Source organism: Lagopus leucura, unplaced genomic scaffold (assembly GCF_019238085.1).
Source record: "Lagopus leucura isolate 7727_CA_CO unplaced genomic scaffold, USGS_WTPT01 Super-Scaffold_100012, whole genome shotgun sequence".
NCBI lineage: Eukaryota > Metazoa > Chordata > Aves > Galliformes > Phasianidae > Lagopus > Lagopus leucura.
Window position 1 is genome coordinate 20,474,072 of NW_024962267.1, and position 23,749 is coordinate 20,497,820.

The 23,749-nt window shown below is 44.9% G+C and overlaps 1 protein-coding gene and 1 pseudogene across 1 annotated transcript in view; both read right to left on the reverse strand.

Moving 5' to 3' along the window:
* Positions 1–3,007: 3,007 nt before the first annotated feature.
* On the reverse strand, positions 3,008–7,179 carry LOC122181757 (annotated as a pseudogene).
* HDAC4 (histone deacetylase 4) overlaps positions 6,580–23,749 on the reverse strand; it is a 74,491-nt gene continuing 57,321 nt past the window's right edge. The window contains exons 17-21 of the mRNA XM_042874434.1: positions 18,067–18,185; positions 15,756–15,889; positions 10,712–10,796; positions 8,571–8,712; positions 6,580–8,100 (exon numbers count right to left, since the gene is read on the reverse strand). Of these exons, the coding sequence (XP_042730368.1) occupies positions 8,061–8,100; positions 8,571–8,712; positions 10,712–10,796; positions 15,756–15,889; positions 18,067–18,185 (520 nt within the window). The 3' untranslated portion in view covers positions 6,580–8,060. The remainder of the gene's footprint in view (positions 8,101–8,570; positions 8,713–10,711; positions 10,797–15,755; positions 15,890–18,066; positions 18,186–23,749) is intronic.

Genomic DNA, 23,749 nt, shown 5'->3' on the forward strand with positions numbered 1-23,749 from the left:
GATAAACCTGGCCAAGGCAATTTGTTACAGCACTGAACACAGAGCCATTTCACCAACCACATGCTAAGCATCAACCGTCGCATAAAATGGGAAAAGTATATCAACCTATTAGAAGCCATCATCAATCAGTGCAGAGGAAACCAAACCGCCCTTGTTGGGTTCCAGCCATGGGAAGCCACGCTGTGGTTTGTGCTCACAGACATCCAGCAGCCTTGTGAGCATCCTCCCATGCTGCATCCCCCAGGCGTGGGGTTGGGGACCTGCAGATGTCCCCAACGGAACCTGGGACGGAAAGGGATGGAGGCTGCAAGGCTTCTCCTCTTGGCTGCAGCAATATCAGCCCAGGACTCCTCAGACTTGGCAGGGTTACTGGTGGGCTTGGGATGCACCAAGGCCTACTGGGCAGGGGGGATAGGCAGGGACCCTCCTCAGCGCTGGGACCCACATGGTTTGTAAGCAGCCCCCAGATCCACACGGATTCCTGCCGAGCCTACTGACGGGCAGCTGCTAAGCTGAGCTGGCTGCGTTATTCACGGGGATTGGGAGGATTGCAGAAATTGCTCTGTGCAGTGGGGAAGGAGGGATTTTGTTTTTCTTCTCCGTCAAACTAAAACACGTAATTGAAGAGTGAAATTTGGAAAGCTTTCTCAAGGACTCTAGATATTTAATCCGCTTTAAAACACGGGAATTGCTCCCCGTTCTCTGCCTTATTTAATGGGAAACAGGTCTCTTGCTCCCTCAGCCCTTCTGTAACTGCTGACCGTTTGATAATTCTGCCTTGACACAAAGACAAATGCACTGTGCTGTCTGTACATACATCCCCAGATCCTCCCAAATAAAATAAAAGGTTATTTTTCCTTTAACATATATTGAATTTGCAGATTCTAAACCTTTCCTTTCATGAACAGCAACTTAGCAGAATGGAGACCACAAGGAGCAGAAATTGTGGCTTCAGCACATGCTCCAGAGCTGCTCTCCTTGCACATATGGAAGATGCCTAGGCAGTGTGCCATCACCCCCAGGTGGCTTCCCAGATTTCTACACAGAGCCATAGAGCAGTCATTTAGTGTCTATGTCCTTTAAGATCAGGAAGTCCAACTATCAGATTGACTTACTGAGTCCTGTGGCTCTTGGTGCCACAGCCACATCTCTCAAATACATCAAAGACTCCCATCACCTCTCTCAGCAGCACCTTCCAATCCCTGACCACTCTCTCCACAAAGAAAGTCTAACATCCAACCTAAACCTCCCCAATGCAACTCGAGGCCATCTTTTTCACATCCCATTTCCTGTCACCTGTGAAAAGAGACTCCTCACCTATCCTTATAACCACCAAAGAGAAATCTCACAGACAAACCCAGCGAGTCCCCACAAAATACAGAGATGATTGCTTTTTTTTTTCTCAAAGCCCATAATTAGTTCTTCTGGACTTGCTTCTTCTCTGCTGAAACTTTTCATTAGCACAGCCTGGGAGAGGCTTTATTTGCACAGCCGTGAAATATGAATATATTCTCAGCAGGAACTGTTTGTGCAAAGTTTGCTGTTGCAAAACAGGGCAGACAGTGGCTTCCCCACAACCTATGGAGGTTTCCCTTTTATCTCTCACTCAATTAGAACACATCTAGTGGTTGGCAACCCAGCTTGCAGTGGGGGGCTAAAACCTGATGATCCTTGAGGGGACCTTTATTTAAAGCACAGTCTTGACTTCCTCTTCCTCCTTTAAAGATAATCAGGTGCTGCTGGTCCCAGGGACACCAAAGGAGGCCCTGTCACAGCCTGTCCTCCAAAACTCCAAACCCGGCCCTTCTAAGCATCCTCCCTCCACCATCCCAGCTTGTTGGGTCTCAAGCCCGTCACTCAGCAGTGGGCATTTATGAGAGCCCAAAATGCACATCTGGCTTTGCAGAACGAGACCTGGGGCTTCTTAAAACATTAACAGCTTCTGATGAGCATGCTGCACCCATACTGAAGATGTATGTGAGCATGCTTCACTCTGCCATCTCCAGCCCTCAGCCCTAGGGCCAGATCACCCCATGGTGGCAATCTGCAGCTCCTGAGGCCCTTCCCACCTTGCTGTGAACTCTGGAACGCTGTTCTGAGGGCTGCCCGCCAGGGCAGATGGCATCAGGCTTGTTCTGCAGCAGTTTGCACATGATGGATCTCTCCACTCTGCAGATGTAAACGAGCCTCAGCTCAAGCAGGAGCCCCAGGGACTTGTCTTCTCCATCCAGGACAATGAAAATCATCCCAACAATGAAAGCATGAAGTGCACGGTCTGAAGTGCAGCTTGCCTTGAGGTCAGATGATGCTTCTGCTGATGAGTGGGGAAACAGGACTTTGGATGGTTCAGAGAGCTCCAGACACAAGAAGAAAAAGACAGAGGCTAAAGGAAAGAAAAAAGGGTGAGTCTGCTGCACGCACTGAGATCCTCAGCCCTGCTCCTGGGGAAACCCATGAAGGAACCACAGAATCATAACATGGCTTGGGTTGGAAGGGACCTCAAGGATCATCAAGCTCCAAACCCCCTGCTACATGCATCCAGGTCCTCCAAGACAGGATCCTCTTGAGAGTGGAGCCACTCCCAAAAGCCAGCCCTCGTCAGCTCCTCTCTCCCAAAGGACGACACACCTGTGGTTTCATTTGCAGTGAGTGAATGGGACGTGCCACGACCCTGAAAACGTGCTGTGGGACTGCATGGATGCACGGCAGCTTTCACAGAGATCTTTTTTTCTTCTTACAGACTCTGCACGCGGATGGCTGGAAACAGAAAGGAGACTGGGCAGAAGCTGCAGCAATTCTCTTTGCATGGATATCATGGTATACACCTGGATGTGGGCGGATCAAACATCACAGAATGGTCTGGGTTAAAAGGTGCCTTAAAGCCCATCAATTTCTAACCCCCCTGCTGTGGGCTGGCTGCCTCCCACCAGCTCAGGCTGCCCAGGGCCCCATCCAACCTGGCCCTGAGCACCTCCAGGGATGGGGCACCGGCTCTCTGGGCAGCCTGTTATGATGTCAAACACGACACGAACCCGAAAGCATCGGATGAAAAAAAGATCAGGCACAGAAACAAAGGTGTTACTATAATTAACTTTTTCTTTTTATTTACACCACAAGAATAACAAGTTGTCATAATGTGGTACAAAATACTGGACTCCTAATAAAGTTGAAATTGAAGTCGGTACTGTCAGAGAAAGACACCATTGGCCAGTTAAAAAAAACAAAAAAAAAAAAAAAAGAAACCAACAACAACAACAACAAAAAACCCCACGAAACCAAAAAGAGAGAAAAGAGGAAAAAAAAAAAAATAAAAAAAAAACAAGCAAAAACAAGAGTGAGAAAAATATTCCAACTCCATCAAGTAAAACAAAGGACCATCAGAAAATTTAGCACAAAGAATGCTACCATCACTTAAAGAAGGGTCCATACAATAAGAGTGAAATTGTGTCTAAATTACAGCGTAAACCGGTAGCTGCTACCAATGGTGACGTCATACTGAGCATGTATAGGTATAAAGTAGAATATAATATAGTTACAACTTTTTGATACTACATATCTGTAATAAGCTCTCGGGTGAATAATGTTTCAACCCCTCCCCCCACTTTTATATATATATTATATATATAAGTTTGTCATCCTCATAAATTGGAAAATAGCGCCTCCACTATGGAGCACAGAAAAGTGTTAATTTATTTTCTTTCAATAGGATACTTTTTCATCAATATCAAAGACAAAGTGAAGATGAGCTGAGAACGAGCTCAACTTCGTGACAATGAAGAAACATGATTTTCCTTTCGATGTAAAGTCTTGTTTTAAACCACAGTGTTGCACAGTACACGACTGCTTAAAGTGAAACCTAGCAAGACAGCATGTAAAAGTAATTGTAAAAAAGTTAACACAGCTGTGCTGCAGAGTTAACTCCTTAAAGTCCTCGTCATTCATCACCTCAGAATTAATGACTGCGTGTGTTGACAAAAGGTTGCATCCGACCTCCCCACCCAGCCAAGAAATCAAAATAAAATACCCAACCAAATTAAAAAAAAAAGAATAGTAATGACACAGGCAGTTAACTTTGTGTGTTCTGCGTAGCTTCCCTAAAAACACTGTTTCCACATAAATACAATAAACTCTATTATTGGTAAGTCACAAGTGCTAGATAAATGTCTTTTTCTTCTTCTTAAAATGAGAAATGTTTAAGTAGTCCTTTTTAACTCTTTCTTAACAACAAAAAGCATGATCTCTTAAGTTCACTGAGACGTGACAAACGTTTCCCACTCTCCTTCCTTTGCGTGTGTGTGTGTGTGTGTGGGTGCGGGTGCGTGCGTGTGACAAAAACGTCCCAACCTCAGTCTCCGCAAATGCCACGAGAGGAAAAAAACAACAGGGAAAAAAAAAAAAAAAAACAAAAGAAGGAAAAACAAAACAAAACCAAAAACCCCCCCCTTTGTTTTTTTTTTTTTTTTTTTTCTTTTTCTTTTTTTTTTTTTTTCCTCCGTTTTCAAAGCTGCCAAGTTTGGCGTGCAAAATCTGTATACAATATAAAGACATGCCAACCTTACAGACCATGCAACCTCAAAGTGTAGGAAACTTAAAAAAATATATTCATATATATTTATATATATATTTATATATATCAATGCCCATAAAAGACGTGGGCCCAAAAAGTTTACAAAAGGAAGAATGGAATGAATACATGACCGAGACTAATAAAAAAGGAATGTTCCGTATCGAAAGTAAAAAACAAATGGTTACTCGTGTACTGCCAGCCACGCCGGCGGGGCCGTGCCGTGACACTGGCACCCGAAAGGAAGAAGCTGTAGGCTCAAAAAGGGAAAAATGCCTCAAAACAAGGGCTCCTCCTCCACTGTGCTGCCCAGAGCTGGCCTGGGCCACGGGCACAGCTTGGAAGCGGATCCACGTGGGCTGGGATGGGGAGGAGACGAGCTCCGGAGCCTCGGGAAGCCCTTCTCTCCTTGGGCAGGCTCAGAGAAATGATGGCAAGAAACAAACGTGGCATCCTGAAAGCCATGGGAGGCCAGTTTTGTAAGAAACCAGCCCAGCACGGCCGGCTCTCAGGAGCGCAAAAAGGTTCGCCCCAACGGAGAGTGGAAATACAAAACCGCCAGGAAGATCTGACAACAGAAATGCTCATGTAAACGTGGTCACTGCCCACAGCTCAGAAACGGCCAAAGGAAAATGGAAAGTCAGTCACCAGATCCTGCGGCCGGGTTGAGTTTAGATCACAGCAGCAAAGTGGTCATTGGAAAAAACAGCGCCTGTGGGCACGCCGTGCGTCCACACGGGAAAGGCTGCGTGCAGAACGCGCCGAGGATGGTCCTAGTGACCAAAGCTATTTGTGACTTAAAAACGTACTTGGGTCTGCAAAACTCAAATACAGTAGTGTCTGGTTTTTCAACTGCATTATAAACCGAGAAACAAAAAACAAAAGCCTCTTGCATTTGCTCACACGTATGGTATGCTTCAAATTCCTTCCACAAGCAAGTCTTGAACGGAATGAAAACAGCCCCTTCAAGAACTGGAAAAGAAGTTACTAGAAATGACCCCGTTGGTTCTCCTAAGAACAGAATAAAAGAAAAATCTACCCTTGGTTGTTCAGACGAGGGATCTGTGCTATCCTACGCTGCTGCAAGAAGGTACACTCTCCAATCTGGTCTCCTCTAAGCTGCTCGCCTCTTCCTTGAGCCAGGGATGAGGGGCTGCTCCCGGGGCCGCGTTCCAGCTCGGCTTGGAGAAATCGCTCAGGAAACAGTTCTTCAGGCAGCTCGAGTTGCAACTTCTTCAGAAAGAAGGGGAGAGGGGAAGAGTACGTGGGGTGTGTGTGTGCGTGTCTGCGTGTCCGTGTGCATGAGAGAGAAGATGCCAGCTGTCCGAGTGTCTGACAAGCTTTCCGTATGATAGCTACTAAAGCCGCGTGGAATCCTCACTACAATCCACATGGAGGATAAATACGTCACCCATTGTAATACTACTATGTCGAAGGTAAGAAAACTCCTTATTTTCTTTACAGAGCTACTATAACAGAACTGAGGAAATATACAGTCGGCGGTATTATACAAAAGAGCTCATTGCATTCCCTCCTCCTCGGTAAACGCACGCCTTCCAAAAATAAACTCTGACAATCTGCAACAATTCCTTACGCCTGCAGAAAGCTGCTCACTGTACAAAAGACTTAAAGGGGGAGGGGAAAAGGGGGGGGGAGGAAGGGAGGAAAGAAAGAAAAAGAAAGAAAATAATGTACAAGCAAGAAAAAAAAATGGGAGGAGAAAGGTTTGGACACTATTGCCATTCGGAAACAAAACCTGCCAAATAGAAAACAAATGTCAGATTCACATAAACAAGGCTTCTGTAGGGTTTTGTGAAATATCGATATAAAAATCAACAGCAAATTCATAGTCTTTGCTATAAAAAACTCATTCTTTTTTTTCTTTTTTTTTCTTCTTTTTTTTTTTTTTTTTTTTTTTAGAAAAGGATCGTAACTAAAAATCTTAAATTAAAATACAAATGTTTAGGGTAGTTGCCCAGTGGCTAACGTGTTGGCAATCTGAAAACTTTCCAACCTGTTGTCCGAAAGTCCTCAAGTTTCTACCTGGATCCTTTTCCAAAAGCACCTCGACATTCCAATTCACAAATCTGTCCCTAGGGAACTTTCAATGGCTACTGTTATAGTATGCATTTATTACATATATTTTTCTATAAATGCATTATAAATATTTTATCAATAATTCATAGGAATCCGGTTTCTAAGCTTGGAATACATTTGGAATATACATTATACACATATATATATTTATACCTAACAATTTAAGCAATATCTCATGCTAGTTGCTTTTAATAAAAAGCATTCCAGTCTTAAACCTGCATTTGTGTCTAATACATGCTTCAACAACCAAATTGATAAGTTCAATTACTAGATAATGTAGAAGAGAGAAAACATTTGAAAATTTGATTTTAAAAATGGTTGAATTTCAAAGACCCAACAGTATTTGCCACTTTCTTGGCAACTACCTTAATTTTTTCTTTTTTTTTTGTTTTTTTTTGTTAGTTTTTTTTTTTTTTTTTTTTTTTTGAAACAGCAATGAAAGAAAACAAAACAAATCCAAACTTGTAGACAGTTTTTGGAGACGCTCTGTTCAGCTGATGCCTGCTTCCCACCATCATGCCAGCACAAGCCAAAAAGTCTTCCTTCCTGATGGCAGTTCTTGGCTTTCCAACCAGAGGAAAAATATTCACGAACTGCTGCGTTTTCTTTTTTTTTCGTGTTTTTTTTTGTTTGTTTTTGTTCTTTTTTGTGTTTTTTTGTTTTTACTTAAGGCATTGTTCCTCAAACTTCAAAAATCCAGCTGCACCATATCCATCAATTAAAAAAAAAAAGGCACAAACTCATCTTCAGATGGCTTTGGAGACAATAAAGCCGACTCCATCTGGGCTACCGTTTCCTTTTCTGCGTTTCCCCCCTCTCTTTCCCTTTCCTTTAGATGTAAGACTAGTCCTCTTTCCCTGTCCCTCCCCATTAAAAATACACCATCTCACATTGTTCTGGTTTCGACAATAGCGTCGTTGACTCACAGGCAGGCAAGAGCCATTTAAAAAATCCAAGAAATGAAACTACAAGATGGGTCAAAGTGGTTCAAGCGGAGATTGCTGAATTGTGGGTAATCAAATTGTAAGCACCAGTTTCACGTTAAGGTCTGTTTGTTTTATTTTCACGTGTGTTGTTGAATCTTTGACTTTTTGGCAACTCTGCCAAAGACTTCACGGGCGTCGTTCCCCTTTCCACTCCCGGTGAGGACCAGAGGAAGAGTGCCCAGCGTTGTCAGTCCTTTACTGCTCTTCACCAGCATTTTTCATTTTCAGCAAATATATACTGTAGACGCGTATAGATACGGAGAGATTTTTCGGTTGCTTTGCTTTACACCTGGTTGTCCTTCTGTATTCTGGAAAAAACCATGACAGGACGCAGGAGTAACAAGAGAAAGCTTCTTGGCAGAGCTTCAAGACGAAGACAAACAAACAGGAGAACTCCAGCTCGAAGATGAATGCTACAGGGGAGGTTCCTCTTCCATCGGTTCATCATCGGGTCTGAGCAATTTCACAGCCAGGCAGGGAGGGAAGAGGGAGGAGAGAAAAGATGGTTGAGCACGAGAGCCGGATAATTCGTAGCGCTAAATCTCACACCTTATGTTCCTATCACCTTCCCTGCAGGTAATTTTGCTCAGCTGGCTTACCTAGAATTAAAATTTGCCTCCAAAAAGGTTTTTTTCAAACAAAGTGCTTCCACTGTGCAACTCTGAAATTTTTGCAGCAAAATTTATTTCCTCTCATGGTCCAAAAACACATTCTGCTCTGACTGGAGCAGAGGGATCAGGCAATGTGTGCACAACACTAAGGTAACATCTGGGGCTCATGCAAGTGAACTTCTCTTGCAGCCCAGGTCTTTAGAGAATGCACGAAAGGAAGGAGATGGGTGAATGCATGTGCAATGGGTAAAAGGCAAAGATTAACCCAGTAGGCTGCCCCCAAGGCCACCTGTGATGACAAAAGCAACTCACCGCTTCTCAGCTGGCTTCACGCCTACCGACAGAGATGCCATGGCTGTCACTGTCTCAGCCTCTTCGTTCTCACACTTCTGTGCCTCAACCAGGGAATAGCCCACTGTGGAGGCATAGCGCTGGAGTGAATGCCAATACTTGCCTGGGGAGAGGTGAGAAAAGCAGCAGTTAGGTCCCCTGCATCAGGATGGGTCAAGTCACCTGTTCAAAGAATCACAGAATGCATGGGTTGGGAGGAACCTTAATGGGATCACCCAGTTCCAACCTCTGGCTGTGGGCAGGGCTGCCATTCATAGGTCAGGCTGCTTACAGCTCCACACAACCAACCTTCCTATGCCCAGTGATAGATAGCTGAGAACTGACTGGGGAGGACACACCAGGCTTACGCAAAACGCAGTCTTAAGCCATACTTGCTGCCACTTCCAGGCCTGCCATGAGGCTCCTGGGTATGGAGGGAACTTCTGGGGGCACAGCCAAGGGAAACCCCTTGGAACCTTCCAGGCTTGGTAAGTGGTGAGACGGATTCCTCTCTCCTGCTCACAGCTCTCTGTCACGAGCTCTGATACAGCAGGAGATCATCGCTGACCCTTATGGTCAAGTAGGCTGCTTGTGAGAGAGGCTGCTCTGCTCTCTATGCAGAAAAATCCAATTTATTTTCTACACAATTTCAAAAGCGACATCCAAGAATTGCCAAAACTCCTACTTCTTGCCACATATTAATCAATGGTGCTGCAATTCTGCTGTGTCTTGAAGATCTACGTTTTGAATAAATGTTTGTCTTGTTTTGTTATGTAGGCAAGCATACCATCAGCAGGACATATTTCAGCAGAAAACTGTGCAGCAGGACAACCAAGTATTCCCTGTTTATAAGGGGTAAAACCCTTGTTCATAAAAAAGAACTAAAAATGGAGGAGGGAGGCTAAAGTAACAGATTTCCACAGCTGGAATCACACAGGAAGAATGGAGACGTAACAGCTCTCCTGGGCTGAGAGATGTTTTGTAGGGGAAAACATGCTTTAATAAAGCATCTACAAAAATGAACCAGTTCTCTCCCCCAAAGACAACCAGGATGTCAAATCAGGGCTGAATCACTGGCTTGCAATGAAAGAAGCTCTTCTCCTTTGGCTACGGAAGAAAGGTGACCTGACGGTCTTACTTAAAACCCCTCTTCCGAGTTGCTTTGCTCAGTTTAATGGAAAAAGAAAGAAATGCCACTAGTTGACTCAAGGTGTCACATCGCTGCTGAGCATTTTGAGTCAGCAGAGTGGCTGCTGGAAATGGAATTGAGATTTCTAAAGCTACCGGGCACTTCTGAGGGGGGGGAAATCATTTGGCCTTTTTTGAGCTCTACTTTATTCCTATAAAGAGGAGACTAGCCTCCCTCCAGTTCTACACCACAAGTGTTTGAAGTGGGAAGATGTCAAGACCTAGCACAGTGGGATTCCCATGTTATTCAGACTCTTTTCACTCCATTCCTCAAGAATATCCCCAGGAAACCTTTAACCACAATGATTTTAATCTCAACTAAATAAACCCACAATATTAGCAGTTTCATGCAATGTTCTTTCATCCCTATCCACTCTTCACTAACGAATGCAACAATGCATGATGAGACTTGTGTTAGTCAGAGATACTTGAATTGCTTCTGAAGATATAAGCACCCACGCTGAAGTGTAGGACAGTCTGTCCTCTACAGTGATTTTAAAGGTTTTACTGCACTGGCTTTAATACTAATTCCCCCAGTGAGACCAGAACAACCTGCTCAATGACCAGGGTGCCTCCCAGCTTGCTTTGCTTTCCTGAACACAAGCTTCTGCACTTAACAGCTTCAACTTGTGCCAGCCAAGCAGCGGGATCTGCAGAAAAGAGCACTGATACAGTCCTCTCTCAAGAGCCAAACCACCTCCTTGAATTGACTTTTAACCCTGTGCATCACTCAATAAATTACTGAGTGTACAGTAAGACCAGTTGGTGGTTGCTTAAATCCAGTCCACAATGCAGTGACAATCCACAAAGTAGGGTGAGGGTATGCAGTGGTCTGAGGTTGAACACGGAGCTGCCAGGACAATGAAGAATTGGAATGGGTATCCTCCTAAGGGCAGCCCAGCAGGGAACCAGCTCTGTGAATGGGCTTTACTCACTGTGTATCTCAATCACTTTCTCCATTGAATGCACCGCATTAGCATTTGCTCTCTGCTGGAGAACCTTTTCTGGAAGAGGGTCGAGCTGGAGAGGGAGAGGAAGAATGAAGAAATGTTATCTCAAGCTACAGACGAGGCATTAAGCATGATTTAGCAAACAGCTCTGCCACATTAAGCTTCCACCCCATTCCCCTGATTCCTATTATCTGCCTTTAGTTAAATATCCAAAACAGACAGACTTTCTAAGCGCTCCTGCGATATTCCATGCAGCCTCCCCTGCTCCAACACTCCTCCACAAGCACAAAACGCTGCAGCCCTGGATGGAGACTGTTTGCCATGAGCAGAAAAATAAGGCAAGTGCTGCTGTCTGTTTTCACACAATGTAAGACTAGGGCTCCGGGCTGCCTTGTGCAAAGGTTTCACTATTAATGGTGTGAAAGGAAAATAAAAGCAACTGAAAAATACAACAATGACCACACTTCTTTCTTTCCTCTGAAGAAATAAAAGGGGAAGCTTTTTCATTCCTCTGCATTTACTGACTCAGAGAAGCAGCCAGTTTTCTCACTTCTCTCTCTTTAAGAGGACTGTCTTCTGAAAAGCTGACCTGTCCTTTTTGCCCTTCAGGAAGTTATTAAACCTTGTGTTGTTGGTATGATGCCTGCCTTGATTCTCATTGGCCAACAAGCAACAAAAAAAGCCCCAACAACACAGCTATTACTACACATTTTTTTCTCTAAACTGCTGAAGAATATCCTAAGATACACCCATGTGGCTCCTGCCATCCTTTGTAAAGAGCAGCAGCATTTTAACACTGTGCAGGCATGGCTCTAAAAGCAGGCAGGAGCTGGGGCTTCCTCCCTCCACAGGAAAGAAGCCAGATCTGCAGTCCGGATATATCAATTTATATTAAAAAGAAGAGAATATAAATAATTGAAAACTTTAAAAAGGATCTTCCAAGGGAAGGAAACTGGGTGATGTTGTGTAGAGCACCGATTTGCAATGGCACAGCAGAGATGTCTGCTTGGTAGGTGAGGATGTCCAGCAGGGCAGCTCTACTTGGCTCACATATGTGCCTGATGGCTGGAGCCTTAGACATCTCACATCTCAGTGCTCAAGAAAAAAATTTCAGCTGAGTCGATTTTCTCCAAACCCTTTTCTTTTCTTCCCCCCTCCTTTTTTTTCTCCCCTGGTTCTCCACAAAGAACACACACTCATCACAAAGCCGAGTATCCAAAACAAGAAATGCTTGCAGCTGTTGACTGTGTCTGAAAATATGCACCAGTGCTCATCCGAGGGTCCTCCTCAACAAAGAAGCAGTCACAGTTTAATAGTTAATAAAAACTGTGGCAAAGTTTAACTGCAACTTCTGACCAAAGCCAAGACAAGCTCCAGCCAAGAGATCTGCTCTCGCGACCAGATGGCAGCCATTTGATAGGTGCTCCATCAGGGCTAGAAACTGCTCCGCTCCAGATTTAATAATTACGGATTGCACTTCTAATAAATTCTTTACTCTAAAAATAATTCTGGCCAACGCCAGCTTCTGTATGACATTAAGTCAAGGCGAACGCTATTCCTGGACAAATCTTTAGTAAGAGCTTCCCAGTGCCTTTTGGTTAATGCTGACATAAAGCACACAACACCAGGCAGCTTAGCCGTGTGCTATTTCACAGATGAATCATTTCCACCGTGCAGCACTCCTCCTGAAACAACACTCACAGACAACAGCCTCACTCATCGCTCACTCGGAAAAGGAAGAAAATACCTCTGAGCATTAGGCAACGTTTTTAAACAACTGCTTATTATCACCTCCCTGTTCATTCAGGATGTCCAGAGTCTGACACTGGACACATCTCTGCTGCTCGTGCACGAAAAATGGCACAGTCTTTGCAGTGCTGTGAGTGCTGCTGAGCACATCTTGTAGCTCTGGCTCTGTCCTTGCCACCAGCAGCTCCCATTGCACAGGCTCTGCTTGGGGCACAGCGCTGGCACCGCTTCCTAACCGGCGCAATTATCTCTTAAGCGATCTTCCCTGCATTCAGCTGCAATCATGCCAGTATCGAACAACTGAATTTGTAACCAAAGCAACTCAAACATTTTCAAGCCACCCCACACAGCTCTAACTCATTTCACATTAAAATAATCTGCTGCAAAGCTCGAGCTCCGCTTTAATTTCCTGGGCAGTTGGGAACTGCCTCTGCATAACGCTTTTCCAAAGCGGGAGTTTTGATCTCCGCCGGTGAAGGCAGACGCTGTGTGGACTGGCACTGCTCCCCTCATTTCCTACCATTTCCTCACGTAACACAACCGGCTCTCTGCAGCAAGCACACTTCCCCGCACCCGTCGCCGGCCGCAGCTGGCTGTCCATGTGCACGCATGCAGAGCTGCCTAGCACACTGTATATCAAACCCCATCAAAGGGCCGCGGGACAAAGCAACAGCAGTTCCCTCCAACTTTCTTGCATTAAAAAGGCTTTATAAAAGACCTTGATAAAACGAGTGTTTCCTGCTTTTTGATGTGCGGGTAAGGGAACATTATCATGATATCTGCGCAGCCTTACAGCCCACCTAGGAAAAGTGAGAATAGCTCCATCTTTAAATATTTAAAAGCGCTTTATAGATGTCCCGATGCAGTGATTAAAAAAACAAAAGTTTTTTTTTTTTTTTTTTTTTTTTTACCTTTAAGGATCAATATTCACTCTGCTAAATGGAAACACTCAGCCAGCTGACAACAGCCAAGCTATCGTGAATGCTAAGATCTCCCAGAGCTACGCGCTCCCAAACACATTTGTGGCTCGGATCAAGCACTCCTTTATTGCACGCAGATCCTCACCCCACATTGCAGCCACCCGCCCGCACCACAGCGCTACATTAAGTGAGAGGAATGACATCTTTCACATGTTATTTCCTCAGTCTCTCCTTCAAAGTGCATCCTGCCATTAGAGCTGGCTGCATCCTTATTTGTGTGGAGCTGATCGTCTGTGCTGACAACAGTGCCATTGCTGCCAGATGAAGCGACACAGGTGCTGTTACATCAACTCTGCTCTTCCTCTGCTTACTGGCTCCTGGGTTTTCGTCTGTCCCAAGGGTTGGTGTGCTGGACAGGTTACCTATGTTGAGTGTCTTATCAGAGCTGTCTGGCCAAGCGCAAGGAATGGATACTCTCTGGATGGTTGGAGATGGGATGCTGGATGACTGAAGCAGATGCTTTTTATGAATCCCAGCTGTTTCACTGATGATGTATTAGACTGGTTGGTGAAGTTTCCTCAGGCACTGTCATCCTTCACAAAGAGTTTGGATACTGAGAGACATAGCATTCCTTCAAAAGGCTAGCAGGCAGGGAACACAGGCAGTCTGTACCTCCCTGCTCCAGCTTCCCAGACCAGAGAAAGGCCACTCATCACTGACCTGAACTGAGTCACAACAAGCCTGCCCAGGGCTCACCATCAGTCCCTGCAGTCAGCTCCCACCACAGGCAGACTGACAGCTGAAATTCTGCTTGGTTTCTCTTCTCTGTGCTACTTACTGCACCTTCAGATGCTGACCACAAGGCTTCCATCAGCTCCTGCACTGTGGCTTCTTCAGCAAAGAGAGCCTGGCTGTGCTCTCCACGGCAGGTGAAAGCTTTGGGAGGAACCTCCTCCCTTCACCAACAGGCAGGAAGGTCTCTTGCTCTGCAGAAGAGACCAATGCCTTCAGAGGTCTGTTCTGTAAGAGGTCACCTCAGCAGCCTCTTTGCGTCCATCTACTGCAGCCTTTTGAAACTTGCTCATTCGCACGGGGTACTGAAGGCAAACTAAAAAGGCAACCTAAAAAAAATTCAAACACACTAGCCAGCCACCTCCAACTTCAAGTCTGAATGGATCCTGCAACACAAAGCTGAACTTCTTAGGTATACACAGCCAAGGGAAAAGCCTTGTGCTGCTGTTATGTGTGTCATCAACCCTCAACAATTGCTTTGAGCAGGCCCAGAGTGCCAACCGTGCCACGGCAACTGCAGCAGGTAACAAACAGGGACTGTGTCCATGGCTCCAGCTTGTGCTTCTCTGAGAAGAGTACAATTTTCCTAGGTAGAAAATCAGTGCAAGGCACTTTTGCAGTCTACTGTACCAGTCCAAGACTCAGCCATCAGGATGAGTGTGGCTGTTCTCTGTGTGAAGAACACGTGTACGGAAAAGAAAGAGGCCAGACCCAAACAAATAATGTGTTCAAACTCATAACCCACAAATTATAAATATGCTTCTTGAACAGAAGTATATGCAGAGGTAGAGACACAACAAATGCACAAGGTTCCCAATCTGAGATTTTACTGTTGGCAGCTGACTGCTGTGCTTGCTGCAGTGTTTCTGTAGTGGATGAGCCTGAACACCTTGAGTCCAAAACACATCAAATGCCACCACTGGGAAGCTTTCCATTATCAGTCACGCTGGAAGAAATGGTGCCAGCTACAGTAGATTCTAAAGCCTGGCTGCATCAAGGGGAGGGCTGCGAAAAGTCTGAATCATTTTTTCTTTAATCCCACCACAGAAAGAAGAGGCAGAGAAGCCAAAGAATCTGCCTCTGTAGGAAAATATCCCAACATTTCTAGAAACCAGAAACTAGACTTCCTTTGTGTACTTCTCTGCCTTCTTCTTATCTTGCAATCAAACACCCTGGCTTTTCCAGCCAACTTCTTTAAGAGTTCTTTCAAAACAGCAATGAGCAGAAGGTAGGAAATGAAATGTTGAGGAAAAAGTAGAAAAGAAAGCAGCATCAAGCACGCTGCTCAATGGAGCAGATATACTGGCAGGGGGACTGCAAAGAGAGGGGAAGGTGTGGACAGTAACTTCAGAAGCAAATGAAACTAATCGGTGACTTTCTTAGGAGCACGGTGCAAACTGCATGGATAAAGGTGCGGCACATCCCCTGTTTTGGAGAACGAGAAGCCCACATTTGATGCCTCAACTGGAAATTCGGCAGGACGAGGGGGCAGAGGCTGTGGCACCTGGAACGTGCCCCCAAGCACGTGCCACCAGGAGGCCACGGCAGGATTTTTCATTTCTCTGTACCTCGTTTCCCAGCAAAGCAGAAACACATGCTTCTGAGGCATCGCAAATGGCAGTCAGGTCGTGGCCTCCTTCGAGGGCCAGGACGACGCGGCCTCCGGCCAGGCCCATCAGCTGCTTCGTCAGGTACCCAAAGCCTGCGAGGGGAAAAGAGGAAATGCGAGAGAAGGGCAGAGGTTGTTGCTGGAATCAGGCTCCTGGCGAAGGATCAAAGAGTTATAAAAAGGAATTACATCATATTAAAAAACCACAAGGGATCTGAGCGGACTAAACGCATAATATAAGCCAGGTTTGATTTTCATACGCTCGTTTCAGAATTCCAGCCACGCTTCCCTGCTGGAGCGGTGCGGGATGGATCCACAACCCCTGGGCCGCAGCAAGCATCTCACTGGAGGTTATCCCAGGCACCGAGGGGCAACACAGCCCCCCAGCAGCCCTCCAGCAGGCCCCAGGCTCGGGGTGGTGGCAGAGGCCAGGCAGGGAAGGGGAGGAGGAGGACGGAAGGAGGCTGCCTTCGCCCTGCTGTGTGAGAGAAGGAAAAGGCAAAGTCAGAGAAGTTGTGCAGAAGGCATGGGGGGGGAGGAGGGCAAGGGGAACTGGTGAAATTGCTGCCGGTGCTCTCGGTTCTGATCACGGCACTGCGGAGCCCCAGAGATATCTGACAACCGGCCTTTGACAGACGTTTCTTCCCGTATATAATATGCTGTAAAAATTCCTGAGGCACCGGGACTTTGATCATATGACACACAATACATTTCTGCCCTTTAAACAAAACAGAACCAAGCTGTGAGGATTTAAAAAAACATGTCCTCAAACCAACCCTCCCCCCTAAAAATAGAAAAAAAATCCAAACGAAAGAGAACCCAGCACATTTCTACCCTTCATCTATGCTCCCTGCTTTTGTTTTGCAGTGTCTTATAACTCCTACAAGTGCTTTGCAAATCAGCAAATTAACAGCGAGACAAAAGATTCATGGCTGAGCACGTAACGTGGTACCCAGCCTCATGTTTTGGGAGAGCAGCAAAGCATGGGAAATGCAACACGCAGGTAAACAAGACCCTTTCATTACAAAGTGTTTCTGGATATCTTAAATAACTTCTCTTGTAAATCTATTCCACTTTATTCCTGTATAAAGTTTATAGGCTCAGCTACCTTACGAAGGTCTGAAGTTCACTGTGCAGAGTAAGTTTCTTGACTGAAACAATCTCTTAAAGAATATCCTTCTGTTTTTGCAAGAAAAACTGGGTTGATCCAAATAATACAACCAGATAAACCCAGAACTGCAGCAAAAGGCCAGCCCAGAGCTGAGTGCATCTCCTATGCAATGCAAAACATGAAGACACGCAGTGAAATGGGCCGACTGAATTGTTACAAGGATAAAGAAAAAATATTTGTAAAAAAAATTTTGTAAGGGACCCTGGAGAAAGAAATGGATTCCTTCTAGCACTCAGAGCAGGGAATTACCTCTTTAGATCTGACACTGCCTCCCTTCTGCAATTTTGCATTAAAACAACTGTAATTTTTTCAAATTCAGCAGCAGCCTTCTGCATGGATGTGGTTTAGTCACTGAAAAGTCAAATATGCAATGCTCTAAGACAACAAAGGCTTCAGGCAGACTACAATAGTAACAAAACAAATGAAAATGCAACAGAAAATCCAAAAAGTTTGCCACTGAAATGGAAGGTTTCAAGCTAGATCCTCACAGGCTAAAACCTGGAAATATTATATGTAGGTCATCCTGAAAGTAATGCCTCCTATTTATTTCCATGGAAACTACAACAGATATAAAGAGCACAACCACACTATTTGACAGAGCAAATTCTCAGCTATGAAACACTCTTTCAACAGTCACCACTGTTGGCTGATTTGCATGGATGGCCTGATTGAGATGTTCCTCATTTCATGACAGCTGCGCATGGCTATCCAGAACACGGCCTGTCTCTCATATCACAGTCACCGCCCAAAGCCTCACACCCACAGTTAGGTTTCCATTAATGTTCAGTAAGTGTCAATGAATGCCAATGGGTGCCATTTTTTCCCCATAGAGGAACTCAATGACACATGTTTGCTTCACCCACACTTCTGTGTCAGACGCCAGTCTGTCACAGTGCCCCTCTGCTGCCATCTGTCACACAGCAACAAAGTGTATACTGGTGAGAAGGTTCGACTTTTACTGCCATACCAACACCCAACACTGACATCCTGGGCCAACATCATAAAATAGGAGGCATTACTTTCGGAGCAAGCCTTGCACGTTAATCCCCAAAATTTCACACCAATTGCAGTATTTGCTGTTTTCTAATCCACAACTTACATTTTGCAGAGAGATTATATCCTCCCAGAGGCGTAGGATGGCCTTCCACCGCGTCAAAACCAGATGACACCAGCACAACATCCGGGGCAAACTCATTGGCAATGGGCATGACGACCGTCCTGCAACAGAATCGAACCATGGCAGATGTGTCACTTTGGATCTTGAACAAATGAAAGGAACATTTAACTGAGCTTGAACAAGCCCCTTAGAAAGCCTCATCTTGCTTTTCCACAATGGTTTTTCCTTTTTCTTGGATGCTGCACTTCTCATCGCTCGCTGTGAAAGGCTGGGACCCAAGATGCATGCGAGCACTGCTCTGCCCGCTGCCTCGTGCAGCTGTGGAGGGCACTGCCAGGCTTGGGGCTACAAGCTTGCTGCTCAATCAGCCCAACAAAGGACAAAAAGACAGCAGGCAGCACTTAACGGTTATCACAAGGCATTGCACAGCTGCAAGGGACAAAAGAAGCTCTAACGTGCAAATTATTCCACCTAACTCCAGTTCCCCATCCTCTGATATTTTGCTCTCTAAAACGAGACAGAATTGCTTAGCATCTGCAAACTACGGCCTGTTAGGACCAGTACTTTGATGAGACAAGAGGTCCACCCCTGTGGCTTCTCAGCAAAATGCATTTTCACTCTGGTGTCTCTCTTCAATATTTCTGTACAAAATCCATGTGAGGTTGCTAACATCCCATTTCCCACATCAAGATGCCAACTAAGCAAAAAGGAAAAGTTCTGCAGAGAGCAAGAATTGCTTCTTTGCCTAATAGCTCCAGCACAAACGCAGCAGAACTGAAATTACAGCAGTGAAAAATGTCAAAGCAACAGAGCTTCTGAATAAACATGAGAGACACACACACAATCTTTTCTGGCAAGGTTAGCATTCCGAAACACAGATAAATGCCAGAACACACCTCTGTAAGCACGACAACTGCACGTTTATTGATGACAGCGTTTACAGAATACTCTGAAAACAAGGTTCTATTTGCCCCAGCACCAATCTGAGCTCACGCCATTTCACCCTCTGCAGGACATAGTTTTAACAGAGCTTCAGCATCTCCCATGCAATGAGCTACTTGCCGTGTTAGTCAAACCCAGCAAGTCATCTCCAATGCAGAGCAGAGCCCTGGTGTGGGCAGGGACACTGGTACCCAGCATACCATGTACCATCCCAGGTCTGGTGGACGTGCTGAGGCAATGTGCAGTCCAAAAAAACCCTTCAAGCTTTCATTTTTGTCATCTTCCTGGTTGCCACTCTCCATGCACAGCAACACAGAAATCTATGCAATCTACAAAAATAAAACAATTCTCTGCTGGTGGTTACAAGTTGCAGAGCTTTTTGGGCAGCATTCACCCTCTCTGTGCTGAGAAAGTTTTTAATTCTGACAGAGTCTGAAAGAGGAATTTTAATTTTTTCCTCCAATGGCTCGATTGCCATATACTTCTGTCCTCAGGGAGACTATTATGTAAGGAAGACAAAATAGTGCATTTTTCTGCTGATGGCTTTACAGTCGACAAACGCGCTTAGTGAAACCCACAGACATCTTAAGTGGAAACCACCTCCCTGACAAAGGACTAAAGCAGCACTTCTGTAGCAAGTGCACGTGGCAAAGGGCTTTTTTTTTTTCCCTTTCTGTTTTTTTTTCCCTGAGCTTTGAAGTACTGCTGAGCTATTTAATTTATAATCGTAGCAGAACTGCTAAAATCATCAGATTTTTTCCAAAGCTGCAATGTCGTGAGAGATGCTACAACCTCAGCTGCCATAAAGCCATTAGTGGAGCAAACCCAACCCAAAGCCTAAACCCAAACCCGAGCTGTGGAGCTGCACGGGCTGTCAGCACTCAGCCAGCACTGTGCTGCGAGGTGATGGCATCTTGCTGGCTGTGGCACAGCTCTCCGTGCCCAGTGCACCTCAGGGAGATGCAGGGCACGATGCTCGGCTGTGAGCAGGGCAGATGCCCTCCGGCAGCACAGGTACCACACAGGCAGTGCCTGAAATCTGCAGATTTCAGGAGAGAAAAAGCAGTGCTTGCTGTTTGAAAGTAAATCACACTGGTGATAGTTAGAAGCAGCCACACTGCAGAGGAAAATGCCCTTTTTGCTCAGATCCATCACTGTGTAGCTAAGTCCCCAAGAGAAAACAGCTACTAGCCTACTGTATTGTCCTGATGACCACACTATAAAAAAAATCCACAGATTGGAGTTGCTATCAAGGTGAGCAAGGTGAGCAGTTTTCTTCAGAGCTGGGTCTTTTAGCTAAGGTGGCTGCAAAGCCATTCACTCAAGAATGAAACATTTCATAACACTGAATCTTCCCTTCTAGCCACACCAATTTGCTTTAAAGTACGAGGGTCAAACATTTAAATTTCCTACATTTTAGATTGTTTTGCTTGTTTAATGCAAATTAAATCCTTTCATTAGGCTTTGAATGTGGCTAAGCTGCATGGCTGTGCATTAACTAATGGCGATGGCTGCAAACAGCAAAACCTGCTGATCATGTTCTGCAAACACTTTGGGGGGAAAACAAAAACAATTTTCTATCATTTTCCTGAAGAGTGAATAATGCTTAGTCTACTACTGGCCAATCCACCAGTCAAACGCTTAATAAATGACAGGCAGATTAAGCAGTTCTACAGAGGAGTTCTCCAATGTTCTCCTCCCACTGCTGGCCATACAACACCAGGTGCCATCCCCTGCTCAGGGGCTGCTGGGGACGAAACAGGCATCAGAAAGCATGAAATCTACAAGACAGAAACAACAATTTGAGGCAAAACAGCACCAGGTTCCCCCTCCCAATTTGTTGCTTCTGGGATGTTTTGTGGATAGGACCCTTCCACCCCACCAACTCAGCTCCCAGACTTGCTCAAGGCAGAAGGAGGGACTTCTCAGCCCTGGTTTTGCTTTTGCTCTGGGTGTCTGAAATAAAACCAAGCCCCACACAGGATTCTAATTGTGTGAGAGACCAGTGTCAGAGTAGGTAAAATTAAGATGAAAAGACAGTTTTCTAGAATCATCAGGGAAAGGTATTTTACATCATGTTTAGAAGAAAACTCCTGCATGTAACACGAATTAATCTCACTAGTAACTGCTGTTCTTGTGCAATAAGGAGCTAGGCACAGCCCTCATGTTGCCTCAGCAGCTCTCCCAGTAGGGTCTGCACGCTATGCTTTTATACAGCCTTTGAAAATGCCATGGGAATTCATAGGAGCAACCACTGTTTCTTGTACAACAAGTCAGGAAACAAAAGACTCCAGTAAAAAAAATAAAATAAAAAAAAAAAATAAAGAGTTTTACAACCGTTTGTTTCTATAACTACGGAATAACAGCAATGAATACCAATAACGTTTTGATGAGTTAGGGACTTTTTAAATTACATGCCCTGCATTTTACGTGTTGGGCTTTAATACATTTCTGCGTAATCTGTGAGATCTGTATTGCCCACATACTTTGGTGGTGACTTCAGCCGTGGAACATTTGCGCAGTGAACGGTCAGCTAAATTATAACGTAATGCTGCCGAGGGCTGCAGTTAGGACAGTGTGGAGGAGTGCCAAGCTCACAGCGAGCTCCCCAAAGCCTTCCATGGGCGACTCGGGTACCCCACCCTGCTTCTCCTCCATGCACAGCAGCTGGGATTTCACCCCGACCTTCTGCAGTGCTGATTTGGGAACTCAGCTCTGAAGACAATGTGCAGCAAAACGCAAGGCACGGCCGCTCTATGCTTCAGTGATGAGTTTCATTGGGAGTTATTCATTCATTGGAAGAACAATTTGTGAAGACAATTATCTCGGTTATTATTTCGCTAGAGAGTGTGCTTTTATTCATCAATCATTTTATTTCATTCAATCCATACACCAGCTTATCCCAAAACAGAAGAATAAACGGAAAGCCTGACGCTGGCTTTTTCTTAATGTTTTTACACAGAAAGATGGCTTTCCTCCCTAAAAGTGGGCAGTGGGCAAGCATGTGAAGGGTTAAGGCTTAAAAAAAAAAAAAAAAAGGAGAAAAAGTATATCAGTATCTTTGCCTAGCTCAAAGGATTTCCACTGATTCCTCTGCAGACTTCAAAGCCTCACAGTTTGGCATTTGGACTGGTTTGAATTAAAGCTCAGTTCTCCACTGTGAGTTTCCAAGTTCATGGTGAAAATGCCTGCTGCTTCTGGAGTTCATTATGGCCAATTTTCTTATCTTTTCTTCATCTTAGGTTTGATCCCCAGCAAATGCAACGTGGCATTCGATGGGGTGGAATAACAAGGTGCTGCCTTGAAGGCATGCATTGTCTCAAGGGGCTAGCGCAAGAAAAGAAGAAAAAAAAAGGATATATGACCCATTCCCTTCACTTTCTAACTCTCGGGGGACTATAAATTGCAAACTTCAAAGCATTATTTTACATTAAAATCAATAGAAAGATTCAGGAAAAAAATGTTTTTCAAAGAAGCTGGTTAAGATTTGAAAAGGTCACTTGATAATGTATTATCATGACCAATCTTGGCAGAAGATTAAAAAAACTTCCAATTTAACTTATTGACTGAAGGTGTGCACATGAGGCAGGCTACGGGAGGTGCTACCTATGAGGATGAGTCACAAAGCACTTTGCTTCCCAGAACCCAAAATAAGGGCTGGGGTTAGGTACAAAATCTGCTTCTCACACAGCTGCAGTCTCTGGGCAAAAAGACACCAGCGTCTATTAAGGAATGGCTGGCAAAAGTCTTGTGCTGCAGACTACTCTGAACAATTTTCCAGGAGCCTTGAAACTCAATTAATATTTAATAGCAAGTATGTCACTCAGTCGCCAGCTACAGGTTCTCTTTATAATGCAGATATCAGTCTTGTTGACTGCTGGGATAAACAGACTTCCACTTTGGAGGAAAGTGCTGCTTTCCTGTACCAGGAATAAAACATCAAGACAAATGAGAGTTATTTGACTAGATGTTACTTTAAATTGTATACATTCTTTGAAGGCTTTTTAATGGCATGCTGGAGGGTAAAAGCTCTTTTTGCTCAATATAACGCAATATGAATACAGGCACAGCAAAGGACAGAAATAACGCTCCCAGATTTCACACACGCACTGCTATCCCAGGAAGGCAATATTCCATCTGGCTATTGCCAGAAATTTGCATCTCACGTTTTGGCAATCATGTGTCCCCCTGAATTTATGCAGGGTGTTTGCCAGAAGTGCACTAAATCTGGTCTGAGGACAGAAAACCACTTCAATTGGTAATTGCTAAAAAAGATGCAAGGTGGGGAGGCACGAGGCGTATGGGGGATCAGGGGGTGAACAGGACAGTTTCAAGAAAAAATGAAGCCCATGTATCCGCAGGTCAGGGAATTACATTCCTTCTCCTGGAAGGAGTATCAGAGAAGAAAATGTAGTCTCACACAGGACTCTATTCAATACTGTTCTGCTTACCTCTCCACCCAGAAAAATTGTCATTTTATTGTGTTATTCCACTGCTTCCATAGTTCATCTTACTACCTTCATTTTCCCATTCTCTGTGGGTCTGGGAAGCAAATGCATCACACCCCAGGCTTGCAGCAAGCCCCCAAAACACCAGTGTTGTACAATCACCCCATCAGAGCGTTTTGCCCCATAGCTGCCCGGAGCAGCAAGATGTTCAATGCGTGTTTTGCTTCACACACCTCTTCTGATGATACTGACACAAGGAGGAAAATAAGGGTCAG